The sequence below is a fragment of the Mytilus trossulus genome, chromosome 3 (assembly GCF_036588685.1).
Source record: "Mytilus trossulus isolate FHL-02 chromosome 3, PNRI_Mtr1.1.1.hap1, whole genome shotgun sequence".
Taxonomy (NCBI): Eukaryota; Metazoa; Mollusca; class Bivalvia; order Mytilida; family Mytilidae; genus Mytilus; species Mytilus trossulus.
This window is the reverse complement of record NC_086375.1, coordinates 51,451,373-51,467,528: the sequence shown is the minus strand read 5'-3', so window position 1 is coordinate 51,467,528 and position 16,156 is coordinate 51,451,373. Positions and strand designations below refer to the sequence as shown.

At 31.8% G+C, this 16,156-nt stretch overlaps 1 protein-coding gene across 2 annotated transcripts; it reads left to right on the top strand.

Moving 5' to 3' along the window:
- Positions 1-4,722: 4,722 nt before the first annotated feature.
- On the top strand, positions 4,723-8,957 carry LOC134711778 (putative cyclin-dependent serine/threonine-protein kinase DDB_G0272797/DDB_G0274007). 2 transcript variants are annotated; one of them, XM_063572646.1, is made up of 5 exons: positions 4,723-4,860; positions 5,809-5,964; positions 6,273-6,353; positions 7,342-7,514; positions 7,897-8,957. In XM_063572646.1, exons 2-5 carry the CDS (start codon positions 5,813-5,815, stop codon positions 8,319-8,321), a joined length of 831 nt encoding a protein of 276 aa, XP_063428716.1. In that variant the 5' UTR covers positions 4,723-4,860; positions 5,809-5,812; the 3' UTR covers positions 8,322-8,957. The 2 variants fall into 2 exon arrangements, with proteins under 2 accessions (XP_063428716.1, XP_063428717.1); XM_063572647.1 differs by lacking the exon at positions 4,723-4,860 and adding an exon at positions 4,929-5,095.
- Positions 8,958-16,156: the final 7,199 nt, after the last annotated feature.

Sequence of the window (16,156 nt, the reverse complement as noted above, 5' to 3'; positions counted from 1 at the left end):
TCTTTACAGGGAAATCTAAATAAAAATTCCTTGGTTACTTTGTTTGGAAGCAGGAGGTTCCCCCATATATGGAAACATATATGGCAAACATCTGACCTTTACCCCATTTTCATGGTTCATTGGTCAAAGTTACGATTTTGTGCTTTGGTCTGTTTTTAAAGTACCATTAGCAATAAGTCATTTATATTTAGTGTATGGAATGATTTTAAGGTGCATATATGTGTCTAGATATTGGAAGATGTGGCATGATTGCCAATGATAGAACTGCATCCAAGTCACAATTTATGAAAAAAACATTATAGGTCAAAGTACGATCTTCAACACGGAGTCCTCTTTTTGTTTTGGTCTGTTTTTCAATTATCATACGCAATAGGTCGAATATATTTTGTGGATGACAAAAAATGTAAGGTTTATACGTCTGACCGCATTTATTTGACCCTAGATTCTGTGATGCTTTTAGTTAAACCTTTAACTTGAAGACTTGCAACATAAAATCAATGGTCAGTAAAGCGAGTGAGACTGCTCACATCTAACCACAGGAAGAGCTACATCATCAAAAGAATCGGACAAAGTCAACTTTGCCTAGGGAATAAAACTGATTTTTAAACATCTGTTTTTGGAAAACTGAAAAATTAAATAGTTTGTAGTGTGGCCATTATCAGAACCACTGGTTAAAGTTAAAAATTTAAATCAAGTCACTTATAATATTAACTGAGAATGATTTCACCTACAAAATGTTCATTCAATTTAATTTATGAACTACAGTAACTGTTTAAAAAATATTAATGCGTTTCTTTTTTGGTTGTTCAACTAACAACGTAAGGATTACAATCTATTTATAAAATGCTTTACATGTAAATTTCAGAGGGTAGAAGACATTGTAAGTTATTTTCAACCCATCATTCAATGCCTTGATGATGAAATCGTCATATCCAACACCATACATAGTTCTATCCAATTTTAAAGTACAAAACTACTTAACTTGTATACATATGCCTTATGTTACAATGTTTCCGTTTGCCTTGTGTCTGTTGTCCTTGTCAATGGATCATGTTTGTATTGATACTTGCATGACTTTAAACATACAATTCAAACATGATTAGTAGAGCAGGAGAGACATTGTAGGTCAGTTTCTTTTTTTCCCCACTTCATGCTTATCAAAAATCGCCAAACAATAATCCATCCATCAATATTGAACATTCATTTATTCATTTATTTAACCTTATACTTGCATGATGGGATCTTGTTTTTAAGAATTGAATGCTTCTTTTTGCAACTTCATTGGGGTGTAAAAGCGTGGACCGAAGTACCTTTTGTATGAAGCGCGGAAGCGTTTCATTCTAAAAATGCTGTGCCCACGGTCAACGCTTGTTACACACTATGAAGTTACAAAAAGAAGCCGATTCAATACTTATAATTATATTTTTTAGCTAGGATCATTAAAACACGATTTTTATCAGTTTTTATTTAATTCACCTGTGCACTTTATTGTGGGACCTCGTCTTATCATGAATAATAAGTTTTATTGAGTAATGCAATTGCTTAAGGAATAACACGTGATGTGCAATTAGTTTTTTAAACGACCTTTATTACTCGGTCGGTAACTATTGAAGCTACTGAGAACTTCTGAAAACTTGAGTCGTCATTCCTTTAATGAGATTCAGTTAGGATAAAGTCATGATGATAAGAGCGGGCGCAGTATATTATCAACTCAAATTCATGAATGACAAAATTCAGTGACTCTAACGACAAACCAACACACGAATGGGAGGTTGGCGATAGGTAATATGCAAACTATGCGTTTTAACGGCTTTTTTGTAGCACCAGCTTCCATAAAATAAAAACAAGATTAAGATTTAACACAGACATAACTAGAAAGAAAAGATATAACTGAAAGGACATACAAAATATAGAACATACATGTATGTATTAAAAGATTTCGCTCTTTATTTATTTAACTTCGTCATAAGCCAGTATACTTATATAGCAGAAAATGTTGATATCATTGTACATCTTATCAAACACATGAATACCTGTAGTATATAGAAACAGCAAGGTATGGTCCAAAATCAATAAGACTTTTTGATACCAAAACGAGTTAACTAAAGGCATATTTTTTAACTGATAAGAACATGGGTTATTCAAATAAATTATGATAAGTTTAATGAATAACTATGTATAGCCTTAGTTCTTTGTATATGTTTAGTGATAACTTTTATCATCAATTTGCTTAGAAACCTTAAAAATCTTCCCTAACATTCACAATTACCTCTTCTAGCGTATGATTAATATTTAAAAAAAAATAAGATACGAGTCATTTTTGTCGAGCCTTCGACTTTAGTCGAAAAAGCGAGACTAAGCAATCCTACATTCCGTCGTCGTCGTCGTCGGCGGCGTCCACAAATATTCACTGTGTGGTTAAAGTTTTTGAAATTTTAATAACTTTCTTAAACTATACTGGATTTCTACCAAACTTGGACAGAAGCTTGTTTATGATCATATGATAGTATCCAGAAGAAAATTTTGAAAAAATAAAATTCCATTTTTTCCGTATTTTACTTATAAATGGACTTAGTTTTTTCTGCGGGGAAACATAAAATTCACTCTGTGGTTAAAGTTTTTAGAATTTTAATAACTTTCTTAAACTATCCTGGGTTTGTACCAAACTCGCACAGAAGCTATTTTATGATCATAAGATAGTATCCAGAAGTAAATTTTGTAAAAAAATAAATCCATTTTTTCCGTATTTTACTTTTAAATGGACTTAGTTTTTCTGCAGGGAAACATAACATTCCCTCTGTGGTTAAAGTTTTTAAAATTTTAATAACTTTCTTAAACTATCCTGGTTTTTTACCAAACTTGGACAGAAGCTTATTTATGATCATAAGTTAGCATCCAGAAGTAAATTTTGTAAAAAGATAACTTCATTTTTTCTGTATTTTACTTTTAAATGGACTTAGTTTTTTCTGAGGGGAAACATAACATTTACTCTGTGGTTAAAGTTTTTATAATTTTAATAACTTTTATAAAATATCATGGGTTTTTACCAAACTTGGACAGAAGCTTATTTATGGTCATAAGATAGTATCCAGATTTAAATTTTGTAAAAAGATAACTCCATTTTTTCTGTATTTTACTTTAATGGACTTAGATTTTCTTCCAGTTAACATTACATACAGTCTGCAGTTAAAGTTTTCAAAACATTTATTAGATTCATTATATATCCTAGATTTTTACCAAACTTGGACAGAAGCTTTCTTCAATCATAAGATAGTATCAAGAGGAATATTTTTATTGATTTTTACCTCTTTTTTGTTGCGCATGCGATTTACAGCAAAAGTAGGCGAGACACTGGGTTCCGCGGAACCCTTGCAAATTTTTACTTGTTAGTGAGCTTATCGATTTTATAACTGGATAGTTGTCGTTTCTTGGTGTGGTTCCTATATGTTTCTCATTTTTTGTATAGATTAGACAGTTGGTTTTCCCGTTTGAATGGTTTTACAAGAGTATTTTTAGGGCCTTTATAGCGATGATAACTTGCTGTTCGGTGTGACCCAAGGCTCCGTGTTGAAGACTATATATTGACTTATAATGGTTTACTTTTATAAATTGTGACTTGGGTGGAGAGTTTTGTATATTTGAAAACATTTTTTTTTATCATGAGATCTAACAAAGAAAAACATATTTGTGAACGTAATGGATTGATTGGTGTACAGAAATGTAAAAACAATAAGGAGACGTGGCATGGTCGCCAACGAGACAACTCTCGACCAGAAATCAAATTACGTAGAAGTTAGCAAGTAAAGGACATCGTACGACCTTCAATAATGAGCAAAACTCATACCGCAAAGTAAGCTATTTAAAAAGCATCAGAAACGACAAATTCAAAGCAATTCAACTAACGGCCGGATTTTTGTACAAAACAACAATGATACACAGCTAAAAAAACACAATCAATGAAGTATTTGCTCCTATTATGTTCACTTGGACTTCATCTGGTCCGGAAGTAAGACTTTTACTAAAACAAGATACGTCCTTTTCGATTGAGTGGATTTCTAGATACGCATTCACGTCAAATCAGAAAGAGGCCGGTGTAAAATCCGGTGTCTCGGTTGAGTAGCATGTTATGATCTTTGCATGCACATAACCCAGTTTGTAACAGCTCCTTGACTATAGATGGCCTGTTTCAAGTAAAAACCTGTGCACAAAGAGTCAATTAAAGTACCTTTTTTTTCAAAATGTCCCTCCATCAACCCGGTTGTCACATTCATACATTTATTGTTAGTTCGTACTTGACCCGAAAACGCATGAAAGGTTTGACGCTGAACATTAAAGCCCCCAAAAAAACAATCAATTATTTCTTAACGTCGTTAGTAGCTGTCTTTCTTATATCTACTTATGCATAAATCATTTTTTATCACCTCCTTTAATTCATAAATATGATTTTAATAAGTTATGTCACGTTTTCGTATTTTTAACTCTATCATTCATACAATTACTTCTGTCAACGTTTTACTGTACAGGAGTACGGAGTTCATTAACACAAAAGTTAATAAAAAGTTATTTTATGTTGTTTTCTATCGTTGTACAATTTCATTTTCGACAACGGGGTGGTGGTCTACCGTACCACCCACTTGAATCTACCATTAAATTTCACAATTGTTATGTAATCCTTTAGGCATAAAAAAGGGATCTTTCGAACAAGTACAATTTATAATGCAGGATCATAATTGTAACCACAAAAAACATCAATCATTCGTTGTCAATGTTCTGTCCTGGGGGCAGAAGACGTTGTAAAGATGGCCTCATGACATTCACCGGTATATCTAAGGAAGTATATGAATCTGCACCATATTGAACGTAAGTTTTCATCTTTTTATAATTATTTTTTCATCTATTTGACATCAATTTGATTATTCGTGTAAATTATATAAGTTGTACATATGGGATACATTTATGCAATCCTCGTCTTTAAACAACAAAACATCAAATCAGAAAAAGACACGTGGACTTACTAGACTTACAAAATGATAACAACACTTATAATTCATCATTTACATGCATGCATATAAAGAAGGTGATTTTTATTTAACAGGTATATGTTTATAGTTTTAAAACAAACTTATTTGTTATCAAACCATAGTCATTTAGCAGTTTTACTTTTGCTTGTTCTGAATTGAGCTTTACAAAACACACTTTAGTTGTAATGTTTGGAAATGAATCACAATTTTCGTGTTATTCTGCTCATTTCTTGTAGAATCGTCTGTTCTTATCATATCCCAGCTTAGTGGTGAGTACCAAGGTTGGTAGATAAATTGTCCATATATTTTACTCTGCACTACAGGTACTTGGTGATTTGGTTGCCATCCCCCTTTTTCGCCGGTTTAGTTTTTTTCTGGCACTTTTATTGTCTCTTCTACTAAAAGAAAATGTTCATTTAACAGATAACTAGAGGTTGGAGCAGAAATGTTTAAACTATAACTATCCTCTCTCTTTGCAATCAGGTAGGCAGTGGAAACGATGAAGACGTGTATTTATTTATTTCAACAAACGCCTGTTTCAACATTTACTAGTTTTTATTGACAAATTTATGGAAACAAGACGGTCTTTGTAGCCAAAATACGTCAAAAAGTCAAGGAGATGAATTTAACCAAAAGCAAAATATGGAGACGTAAGTTCTGCAGTCAACAAGTACCAAGTTCTAGTCCTGCAATTAAAAAAAATATAACAAAATGTGACAGAAGCCTATTATTCGTAAGCAAAATGTAAATTATATCTGATTTACAGCCATTTTCTTGTTTTATTTAGTGAAATGACTTCCAGCATCATATTACTAGTGCTCCTTGGTGTGGGCTATGTTTTAGGACATGGTAATCATGGGCATGCTCCTCCTGCCCCAGGGGCTACACCACCACCAGCGAATACCATGGGGTTCCATGACACATCGTTAACACAGGATGAAGCGTAAGTTTAGAATTATATAAGTAACCTAAGTATTTTTGCAGTGTTAAGTCACCTCTTTCCAAAGACATTTCATCTCATATGTATAGGTGGAAGATACAGATTTGAAATTCGCCTTTAATTTCGTTGCAAGTACATTCGACATTGTAAAGCCTCTTTAAATTATAATGTGAGTTCAATGTTTTAAATTCCATTCATCAGAAATTATCTACTCGCGAAAAAGGATTGAAAACAAAATTGGAAAAATTGACATGTAAAACATTTTTTAATAACTTTCTCCTTGTTTATGAAATATAACATTTTTCTTTCAGTCATATAAAGGAACATTTAAAGGATGAAATTGATGTCACAAAGAAAATGACACCACAAGAATTGGAATTCCATTATTTCAGGTAATATACTTCTTGCTTAAAATGCATGAAACATTGGCAGTGGACTTTACGCTATAACAGCAATCAATCTATTTTACAAGGAGACAGTTATGTAAAGAAGTTATACACAGCTTAACAGATCTATTTATTTGGAGCTCGGATATTCCTTATTATCTATTATGAACAACAGAAAAACTATGAGCTGAGCCTCATCCCTAACCTTAACCATACCCATAAATTAGCTAAATCCTAACCCCTTTATGTAAGAAATAACCAATGGACAAGTCATTAAAGTTTAATCAATGTTTTGGAAGGGTTTGAATGCAAGGCAGCCCTTAAATTTTGTTGGTTTGTACAAAAAGGGATGTTGGTATACATCAACTAGGCAGCAAACGAACAACACGTTATACTAATATGCGTCTTGGTGTCTTGGTGGCAATATATACACCCAATTATAACAAAAACTTTGTCAGAAACAAATGTGCCACCCCTATACAATCTAGTAAACTGTATATGAACGTATTCCAGTAACAGTCGGAGCACACAAATGTTATATGGTTATCGAATTCTAGATATATAGTTTAGTCTCTTAGCAGTCAAAACAAGCAAGATGAACACGAGGGTGAACCGGATCCGTAGTATTATTTTATTCAAAACAGGAAATAAACAACTATCAAACTTGAAAGTCTAAATCAGTGACATCTTTAAAAAAAAAACCGCACAAAACACACACACACACACACACACACACAGAGAACTTTTAATCGGAACACGAAATAAAGCATTGTAATTTTAAATCCTCGATGGATTGAAAACTTTTGATTTTCAAGTAATCCATTTAAACCAAAAACCTCAAATAAAATCAAATAAACTCTGCTAAATCACCCCAAAAAATGGCCCCAAAAAATATGTTAATCGCTAAGAACACTGTGTACAGCTGTCGACATATTTAAAAAAAATTAAAGATATTTCAACCTTTGTTTAAATAATTTTCTGTTATTTATTTTAGATTACATGACACAAACAATGATACCAAATTAGACGGTCTTGAGATCATGGCAGCTCTAAGCCATATTCAGCATATGTTTGAGATACAACCACAAGAGAAACAGGGAAAAACAGAAGCAGAAATAGAGAAACTGCAAGCGGAAAGGAAAGCTGGTTCACTTCAGTATTTTGCAGGTAATGGTTTACTTCAAGGAATAACTGTAACATTGACAAAAGGAATGTGGGCATAGAGTTCCTTTATTCAACTAATCATGGGCAATGTTTTCAAGTCTATTCGACAATGTTTGCATTGGTTTTTTTTCAATGCTAATCTAAAATGCACAACCCATTATACGTCCTTTGCTTTGTTTAATTATTTGAAAAAGCTATACTTGGAAAAACAAATTTCGATAATTAGTTAAATAGTGAGAATTGTAAATTTAAATAAGATCCCATTAAATGTACATGCAACACGGGTTTTAAAAAAAGGCAATGTGTACAACCAGGGGTAAACGTATTTAAAAGTAAGAGTCACTAGTGCAAATCTTGAATTTTACATTTGCCACTGTTATTTCAGATGTTATTGACAACGTTCTGAAAGATGACGATTTCAACCATGATGGCTACATTTCATACCCAGAATACATGTCAGCAAGAAAGCGTGATTATATCAAACAACAACAACAAATGGCACATCATAACGAAGTGAATATGCAACAACAAGCTCACATGCAACAGCAACAATACCAGCAATACATGCAATGGCAACAACAACAACAACAACATCAACAACAACAACAGATAGGTGGCAATGTACAACAATTTCAACAAAATCCTCAACAATTTAACCAACAACAGCCGCAGCAACAGCAGCAACTACAATACAAACCAAATCAACAACAACAACAACAACAGCAGCAGTATAATCCAAATCAACAACAACAGTTTCAACAGCCACAGCAACATCAGCAGTTTCAACAACCAGCAGCAGCAAAAATATAACCACGTGGTGTGATTTGGTTGAAGGACTCTTTCGTATGAGTGTTAGTGTGAATGAGCTGTAAATGTCTGTTATGTGATCTCATTGAAGTATTTATAAACGTTTAGTGAATTTTGAACATTCCCACTGTGAACATTCCATACCATATTTGATAAATGTTGCATCTAGTATGACTGTTTGACATTTATTTGACTCTTTAATCTGTTGGAACTCTACTAAAAGTAAAATAACAGTATACTTAATATTCTCATAGTTTTAGGAATATTGGGGGAATTAGTACGCTGGATTCGGAATTTCATTATAAAGTCACTAACATTTTGTGGCTTCTTATATAAAGTATCTGCTCAGCTGGGAAATAATAGATTCCAGCTTATTTTAATTTGTGATCATAAGGATAACTAACGCCTTATTCTTTAAAAAAAATGTTAGATGATCTTTGTTCTTTTTAAGTAAGGGATTATATAAAATTTTCAAACGAAAGCTTTATAATTTAAATTGAGCTATTCTGAAGAGCATGCAGCCTATATATCCATAGAAGAAGTAATCCATTAATAGTGCAAATTTTGTAACATGTAATTCAAAAGCAATATTTAGACATTTAAACTTTGTGTTGATTAGATATATAAAAAAATCAAAGCTTTGAGTACGGGGCGCCGAATGGGACTCTTGTGGTTTTGTACTCAAAATTCAATTTTGTACGGACAAAAGTGACTTTTGTTCAACAAAAATGAGTTCAGTTTAACAAAATTTGTATCATACTACAAAATTATCTATCAGCGGACAAAAGTCACTTTTGTCATGACAAAATTCATTTTTGTTACACAGACTTGACTTTTGTTACCTAATTTGAAAATTGAGCGACAAAAGTCAATTTTGTATTTAAATTAGTTTAGTTTGGTTTCTGTGAACTAATTTGCATACAAAATCGACTTTTGTTACACAAAATTGACTTTTGTTACACAAAAATTACTTTTGTTACACAAAAATTACTTTTGTTACACAAAATTGACTTTTGTTACACAAAATTGACTTTTGTCTCAACAAAATTGACAAAATTGACTTTTGTCTCAACAAAATTGACAAAATTGAATTTTGTCTCAACAAAATTAACAAAATTGAATTTTGTCTCAACAAAATTGAATTTTGTCTCAACAAAATTGACAATATTGAATTTTGTCTCTACAAAATTGACAAAATTGAATTTTGTCTCAACAAAATTAACAAAATTGAATTTTGTCTCAACAAAATTGACAAAATTGAATTTTGTCTCAACAAAACTGACAAAATTGAATTTTGTCTCAACAAAATTGACAAAATTGAATTTTGTCTCAACAAAATTAACAAAATTGAATTTTGTCTCAACAAAATTGAATTTTGTCTCACGAAAGTCAATTTTGTCTCACGAAAGTCAATTTTGTCTCATAAAAGTCAATTTTGTTGTTACAAAATTGAATTTTGTCACCACAAAAATGAATTTTGTCGTCACAAAATTGACTTTTGTCTCAACAAAATTGACAAAATTGACTTTTGTCTCAACAAAATTGACAAAATTGAATTTTGTCTCAACAAAATTAACAAAATTGAATTTTGTCTCAACAAAATTGACAAAATTGACTTTTGTCTCAACAAAATTAACAAAATTGACTTTTGTCTCAACAAAATTTACAAAATTGACTTTTGTCTCAACAAAATTAACAAAATTAACTTTTGTCTCAACAAAAATGACAAAATTGAATTTTGTCTCAACAAAAATGTCAAAATTGAATTTTGTCTCACAAAAGTCAATTTTGTCTCACAAAAGTCAATTTTGTCTCACAAAAGTCAATTTTGTCTCACAAAAGTCAATTTTGTCTCACAAAAGTCAATTTTGTCTCACAAAAGTTAATTTTGTTTCACAAAAGTCAATTTTGTCTCACAAAATTGAATCTTACCGTACACAATTGACTTTTGTGATTTAATTTCCATATCAGGTAACAAAAGTCAATTTTGTATGCAAATATGTTTATATTTGCATACCTTTAAGACAAAATTGACTTTTGTCATGACAAATATGAATTTTGTCTACAAAAATGAATTTTGTCATGACAAAAATGAATTTTGTCTACACAAATGAATTTTGTCATCACAAAATTGAAGTTCTCACAAAACAAGTCTGTAGCACATAGTTTTGTAAGACAAAAATGATTTTGTTATGACAGAATTGAATTTTGTACAAAACCACAAGAGTCCCATTCGGCGCCCCGTATTGAGCGCAATTATTGACCTTTTATCTTTATTGGTAAATCAAAATTTCAATTTCAAATATGAAGGAAAAAACGAAACTTGATTTTTAAAAATCTAAATATCAAGTTCGCGAAGTTTTTTTCGAACGCGTTCGCTGTTTTACATATGTGTTATACTTTAAGATCTTTTAATGTTGTAAGTTATTGTTGTTTTTATTCTGAAATGCAAATCAGTCATTTAATTGTACAGAATTTATTTATGATCATCTGTTGTAAACTTAATAAATTATTAACAAATTATTCTACAAAGTTTGGTTTATTTAACAACTCTCACAACTTAATTTCAGGCCGTCATACTTATATAACAATATACAAACTAGATTTACCTTGACCATATATGCTCAGGACTAAAAGTTGGGACAGTCGTTTACAAATAAATAGCTGTCTTATTTTTAAAAGACTTACCGTGAAATTGACAGGTTGTGAAGTTGAGAAAAGCTTCGTTTCAGTACCTCCATTATTCATGTTCATGATATCCGGAAATAATTTAGACATTAAATATTTGATTAATGGATATAGTTTAATCGATTTCATGATATTCTAAAATAAATTTCAGCTATAGGATATCCGGATATTCTTTAATCGAATCATGGAGGTCATGAAAAATTTCTGATGCTCCTAAAAACAATAAACTGCATCATAATTCTTGATGCACCACAAGATTGAAAGCACAACGTGAAACACCGCAATAAGCTAGATTGGAAGAAGTTTTTGGTTTACATGTTGTGCTGATGGGTCATGATCCGTTATATTTCGGATTTTGTTTTTCTTTTCCATACCAATAAAACAAGCTTGGTCAGCTTAATAGTCAAACCATGATTATTTTTGTATAGGAAGTCTACATTGGAATTGTTGGGGTTATGGAAAAAAAAACGAGTTTTCCTTAAATGCAATCAGTTATAGTTGATTTTTTGTTATTCCTATGTAGTGTGTTTTGTAGGATTTGTATTGATGAGATTGTTTTACTGTTTATAGTTTACATTCATCGTTTGTGACTATCTATTAAAGTTTTGAGATAAAAAAAAAATAGTTTAAAAAAATAATAAAAATAACAATAACTGTTAAGGTAATTAATCCAATAACTGGTGTTTTATTTTGGTCTTTGACTTACGTGGTTTTTTGGCAAGATACTGTTGCCATATAAAGTAATTGTTTAAAAACAGAAACTTCTATAAGGAAGCTGTTGACAATCTCTGCCACAATGCTTGGTTTGTTTCTTTGTTTCTCTCAGTTATAGTTGATGAAAAAATGCAAAAATGGTGAGAGAAAAATCTTCTTGAAGGGCAAAAACCTTTCTTAGGGATTAATTGACAGTTTCAATAACCTTTACTATTAACAGTTTCTATATCTCTGTAATGCCTTTTGGTTTCTGAAAAAAAATGAAAAATTGATAAAAACCATCTTTAAAAATGGCCATTACGCATGTAAGCAGTCGGCAACTGACCGTTTTGGCAAGCCACGGTTGACTAAGAAGATTTTTTTTGGCTGAACACTTTTGCTTTTACAATTTCAATGTCCCATTTATTGGCATTATGTTTTTTGGTCTGAGCGTCCGTTCGTTCGTTGTACCGTCCGTTCGTTCGTTGTACCGTGCGTCCGTTCGTTCATTCGTTCGTCTTTTCCACTTTAGGTTAAAGTTTTTGTTCAAATTTAAGGTAGTTTTTGATTGAGTTGAAGTCCAATCAACTTAAAATTTAATACACATGTTCCCTATGATATGATTTTTCTAGTCTTAGTGCCAAATTAGAGTTTTTACTCCAAAATTCAAGTTCCACAGAACATAGAAAATGAAAGTGCGAGTGGGGCATTCGTGGAATACGGACACATTATTGTTATACTATCTGTTATATTTTCTGCAGAAAAAAAAGAACAATGATTTAGATTAGGCTTTCAAGGGCAACAACATCTAGAAGGAGTGAAAAGATGATAAGTCAACATTTACTTATTTGTAGATCCTAATTTTTTTTAACGTTCTTATAGTTTAAAAAAAATAGATATTGAAAAATCATCATTTAAGTTGATCTAGAAAAGGTTCATTTGACACTTTCTGTATTGTTCTGGTCATTTCTACTGTTTAAAAGTTTTCTCTTTGATAGTTTTCAAGAAGATAACAGCAAATATTTTTATTAAATAACAATTGCTGAATTTAAAGAGGGTAGTTAGTGGGAATGAAATTGATGCTTTCAGGCTTTTTTTTTACCTCCCATGTTCTGTGCCTATTTTTAATTTAGAAACGGAATTCACTCATAAAATTTGGTATGAGTGCCAATAAGACAATTTTCCATCCAAGTCGCAATTTGTAAAAGTAAACCATTATAAGTCAAAGTAAATTCAACACAAAGCCTTAGCGCAAACTGAACAGCAAGCTATAAATGGCCTAACAATGACTAGTTTAAGGACATTCATTAATGTGCATCTTCAACAATGTATACTCTCCATCTTTGTCTCTCTAGCCTAGCTGACCATGTTTGCTTATTAAAGTATCTATCTATCTTATATAGATTTTCAAATAGTAAGCAACAACACCAAAAATGATCAAAATCGTTTTTCAAGAGAACAATACTAATAAGGGGTCATCCGACAATTTAAACCATTGTGAATTGTTTGTAGATCTTGTCTTGCTGGTCCTTTATAAAAGTTTTTGCCCAATCTTTCCTAGTTTTTTTATCGAGTCTGAGACTTCTGATGCAAAAAGCTCACAGGCACTTGTCTCAGAATTTTTTTTTCCTATATACCTTATTATAACCTTGTTATAATAAAGTATATAGGATTTTTTTTTATTGAGACAAGTGCCTGTGAAAAAGCTCGAGTGATAGTGATCAGGCGACGCCTGTGTTGTCCATGGTTGCTAACTACTTAAAAGCTTCTTTTTTTTAAGGTGAAACACCTAGATGCTTAATATTTTTATATAGATGCCATATGTAATGCATTTTTCGTTTGTCATATGTCCGTTGTCCTTGACCTCATTTTCGTGGTTCGTTGACTACTTGAAATCTAGTTGAGATTTTTTTGTAATGTTAATTTCTCTCTTATTATGAGTTGTAGTATACTAGGAACTATAAATAGTATGTGCCCATTTTGAAAGGTCTTCGTGTCTTTCAAACAGTTTTCATCTGACCTCGACCTCATTTCATGGATCAATGAACAAGGTTAAGTGTCTGTGATCAATTCCATATCTCAGATACTATAAAGAATATACATATATATATTTCTCTAATTCTATGGAAATTTATCCCTTTTCGAACCCATTGTATAAAAAAATTTAATCAACGTGTGGTTGCTGGTGATCTCAGAAGATCATTGGATGATTTTAAGGGTCATGACCTTTTTGGCTGACTGGATGAACCAAAATATGATAACAGGTGTTAATGAAATTGACAACTTCGTGCAATGTGAAAGGCACTCGAAGGGGATTTTCGGTAAACAAAAAAAGAAAATGTCATTTTAATCATTAGAGAAACAGATTCTTACATAGTAACTCGTGGATTATCGGATTTATCCAATCTCGATAGTTAAATTATAAATTTTAAAGTACTCGCCGAGGCGGCTCGAACTTTAAAATTGATAATTTAACTATCTCGATTGGATAAATCCGATAATCCACTGGTATCAATGTAAGAATCTATATATATGCAACTCGTCTAAACATCAACTCAACAATTTTTGGTTCTTCCCTCGCCGGGATTCGAACCCATGCTACTGTGATATCGTGACACCAAGTCGCCTGCACTGTAGCTGTCCCGCTAGACCACACGACCACCTGGCCTCTACTAAAAATAGAGCTTTCGCTGGCCATGTGTTATATATGTATTGAATCATTGTAAAGTTAACATGACCAACAAGCAGGTTTCATTTGACCATGACCTCACTTTCATGGATCAGTGGTTGAAGAGTTTTTCTAATACAATATTCAATAAGTCCACTAATTATGGTGTATGAAAATATTTTACGATGTACATGTCAGTCAGGAAGGTTTTATTTGTCCTTGACCTACTTTTCATGGTTCATTACTCAGTGTTAAGATTTTATGTTCTGGTCTGTTTTTCTTAAACTGCAAGCAATAGGTAAACTATATTTGGTGTATAAAATAATTGTAAGGTGTATACGTCTGTTTTGCATTGTCATCTGACCTTGACCCCATATTCGTAAATCTTTGGTCAATGTCAAATTTTTTGTACATTACTTTTAAAATAGGTCACTGTTAACTATATTTGGTGTAGTGAGTGATTGTAAGGTGTACAAGAATTTTCGGTTTATTTATTCAGACATTGACCTCATAATCTGGATCAAGTTTAGTTTATGCGATACTTGTAGTAAAGTTTTATATTTAGGACTTAAAGACTATCAACATAAATTCAATGGTCAGTAAGCAGATGAGACATTTCAATGTGTGCACTTTTGTTTCAAGTTAAAAAGCAAAAATGCAAAAAAATGTTCAGAACCCTCACTAATAGGCAATAGGCTGTAAGGAGTCATCAAAAGATTTTACCAGATCTAGTCTTGCTGATCATATTTGCCTGCTATGGATGAGAAGGTATCAAATTTACATAGATTGAGGAAAATTTAGTGGATATTTAATTTGTGTTTTTTGCTTTTCTGCATGCATACAAAGCTTATAAAAAATTTGTAAATTGTTGAACATCTAAATTCATGCTTCACCTCATCTTCGCTAGCCAAGGAAATTTGGCATGCAACAAATAATAATGAATCCTCAGTATTGCAGTATCTGCATATCTTAGATTTTAGGCAAAAATGCACAAAGATATAACAGTTATGAAAGGGCATCATTTCCAATATGGAGTCATCAGGGGATATCAACTGTAGAACTTATCTTGCTGATCATTTTTGCTGTATTAAGTTTTTCTCGATTATGGTTTTCAAGATAAAAGGCAAATTTAACACAAAAGAAAGGTTAACTATGTCATTTCAAGGCAATATCTCAAAAGTTGTTGGACAGTTTTGAAATAAATGAACAATGAATATATCTCATCATTCCAAACATAATTGTCATGTCATATGATCTATTTATAGCAGTTTTCATGATAAAAGACAAAACTTGCATTTTACCCCTATGTTCTATTTTAAGCTATGTCAGTCATCTTGGTTGGCAGACAGAGTCTTCAGACACATATTTCAAACTAGATACCCTAATGATGATTGTGGTCAAGTTTTGGTAAATTTGGATCAGCAATTTAAGAAGAATTGTTTAAAAGTTAACAACAAAGAAAGATTGACTATAAAGACAATGGACAACAAGTGATGAGAAAAGTTTACCTGAACCTTTAGACCAGGTGAGATGGACCAAAAGACATATAGAGATCAACACAATGTCTTAAACAACAGACAAGACTTAGAGTCTATATCATGTGTCAAGGTCTAATTCTGAACCAAAAATTGGTCCATAAAATGCCAAATAAACTATTCAAATATCAATACATTTTACATATTATTTTGTTTTAAACTTTTCCTACTCTTCTGGGTTACTCTTATCAGTTAAAACTATGATTATCAATTTTCTAAATGAAGGCTAGTGGTTCTCTCCTAACACTTCAGCT

Bases quoted from the DNA above. Each gene is read 5' to 3' on its own strand.
- LOC134711778 (XM_063572646.1), top strand. From the start codon at position 5,813: ATGACTTCCAGCATCATATTACTAGTGCTCCTTGGTGTGGGCTATGTT. The intron at 5,965-6,272 runs GTAAGTTTAGAA...TTTTTCTTTCAG, and splicing joins TCGTTAACACAGGATGAAGC to TCATATAAAGGAACATTTAA. The intron at 6,354-7,341 runs GTAATATACTTC...TATTTATTTTAG, and splicing joins TTGGAATTCCATTATTTCAG to ATTACATGACACAAACAATG.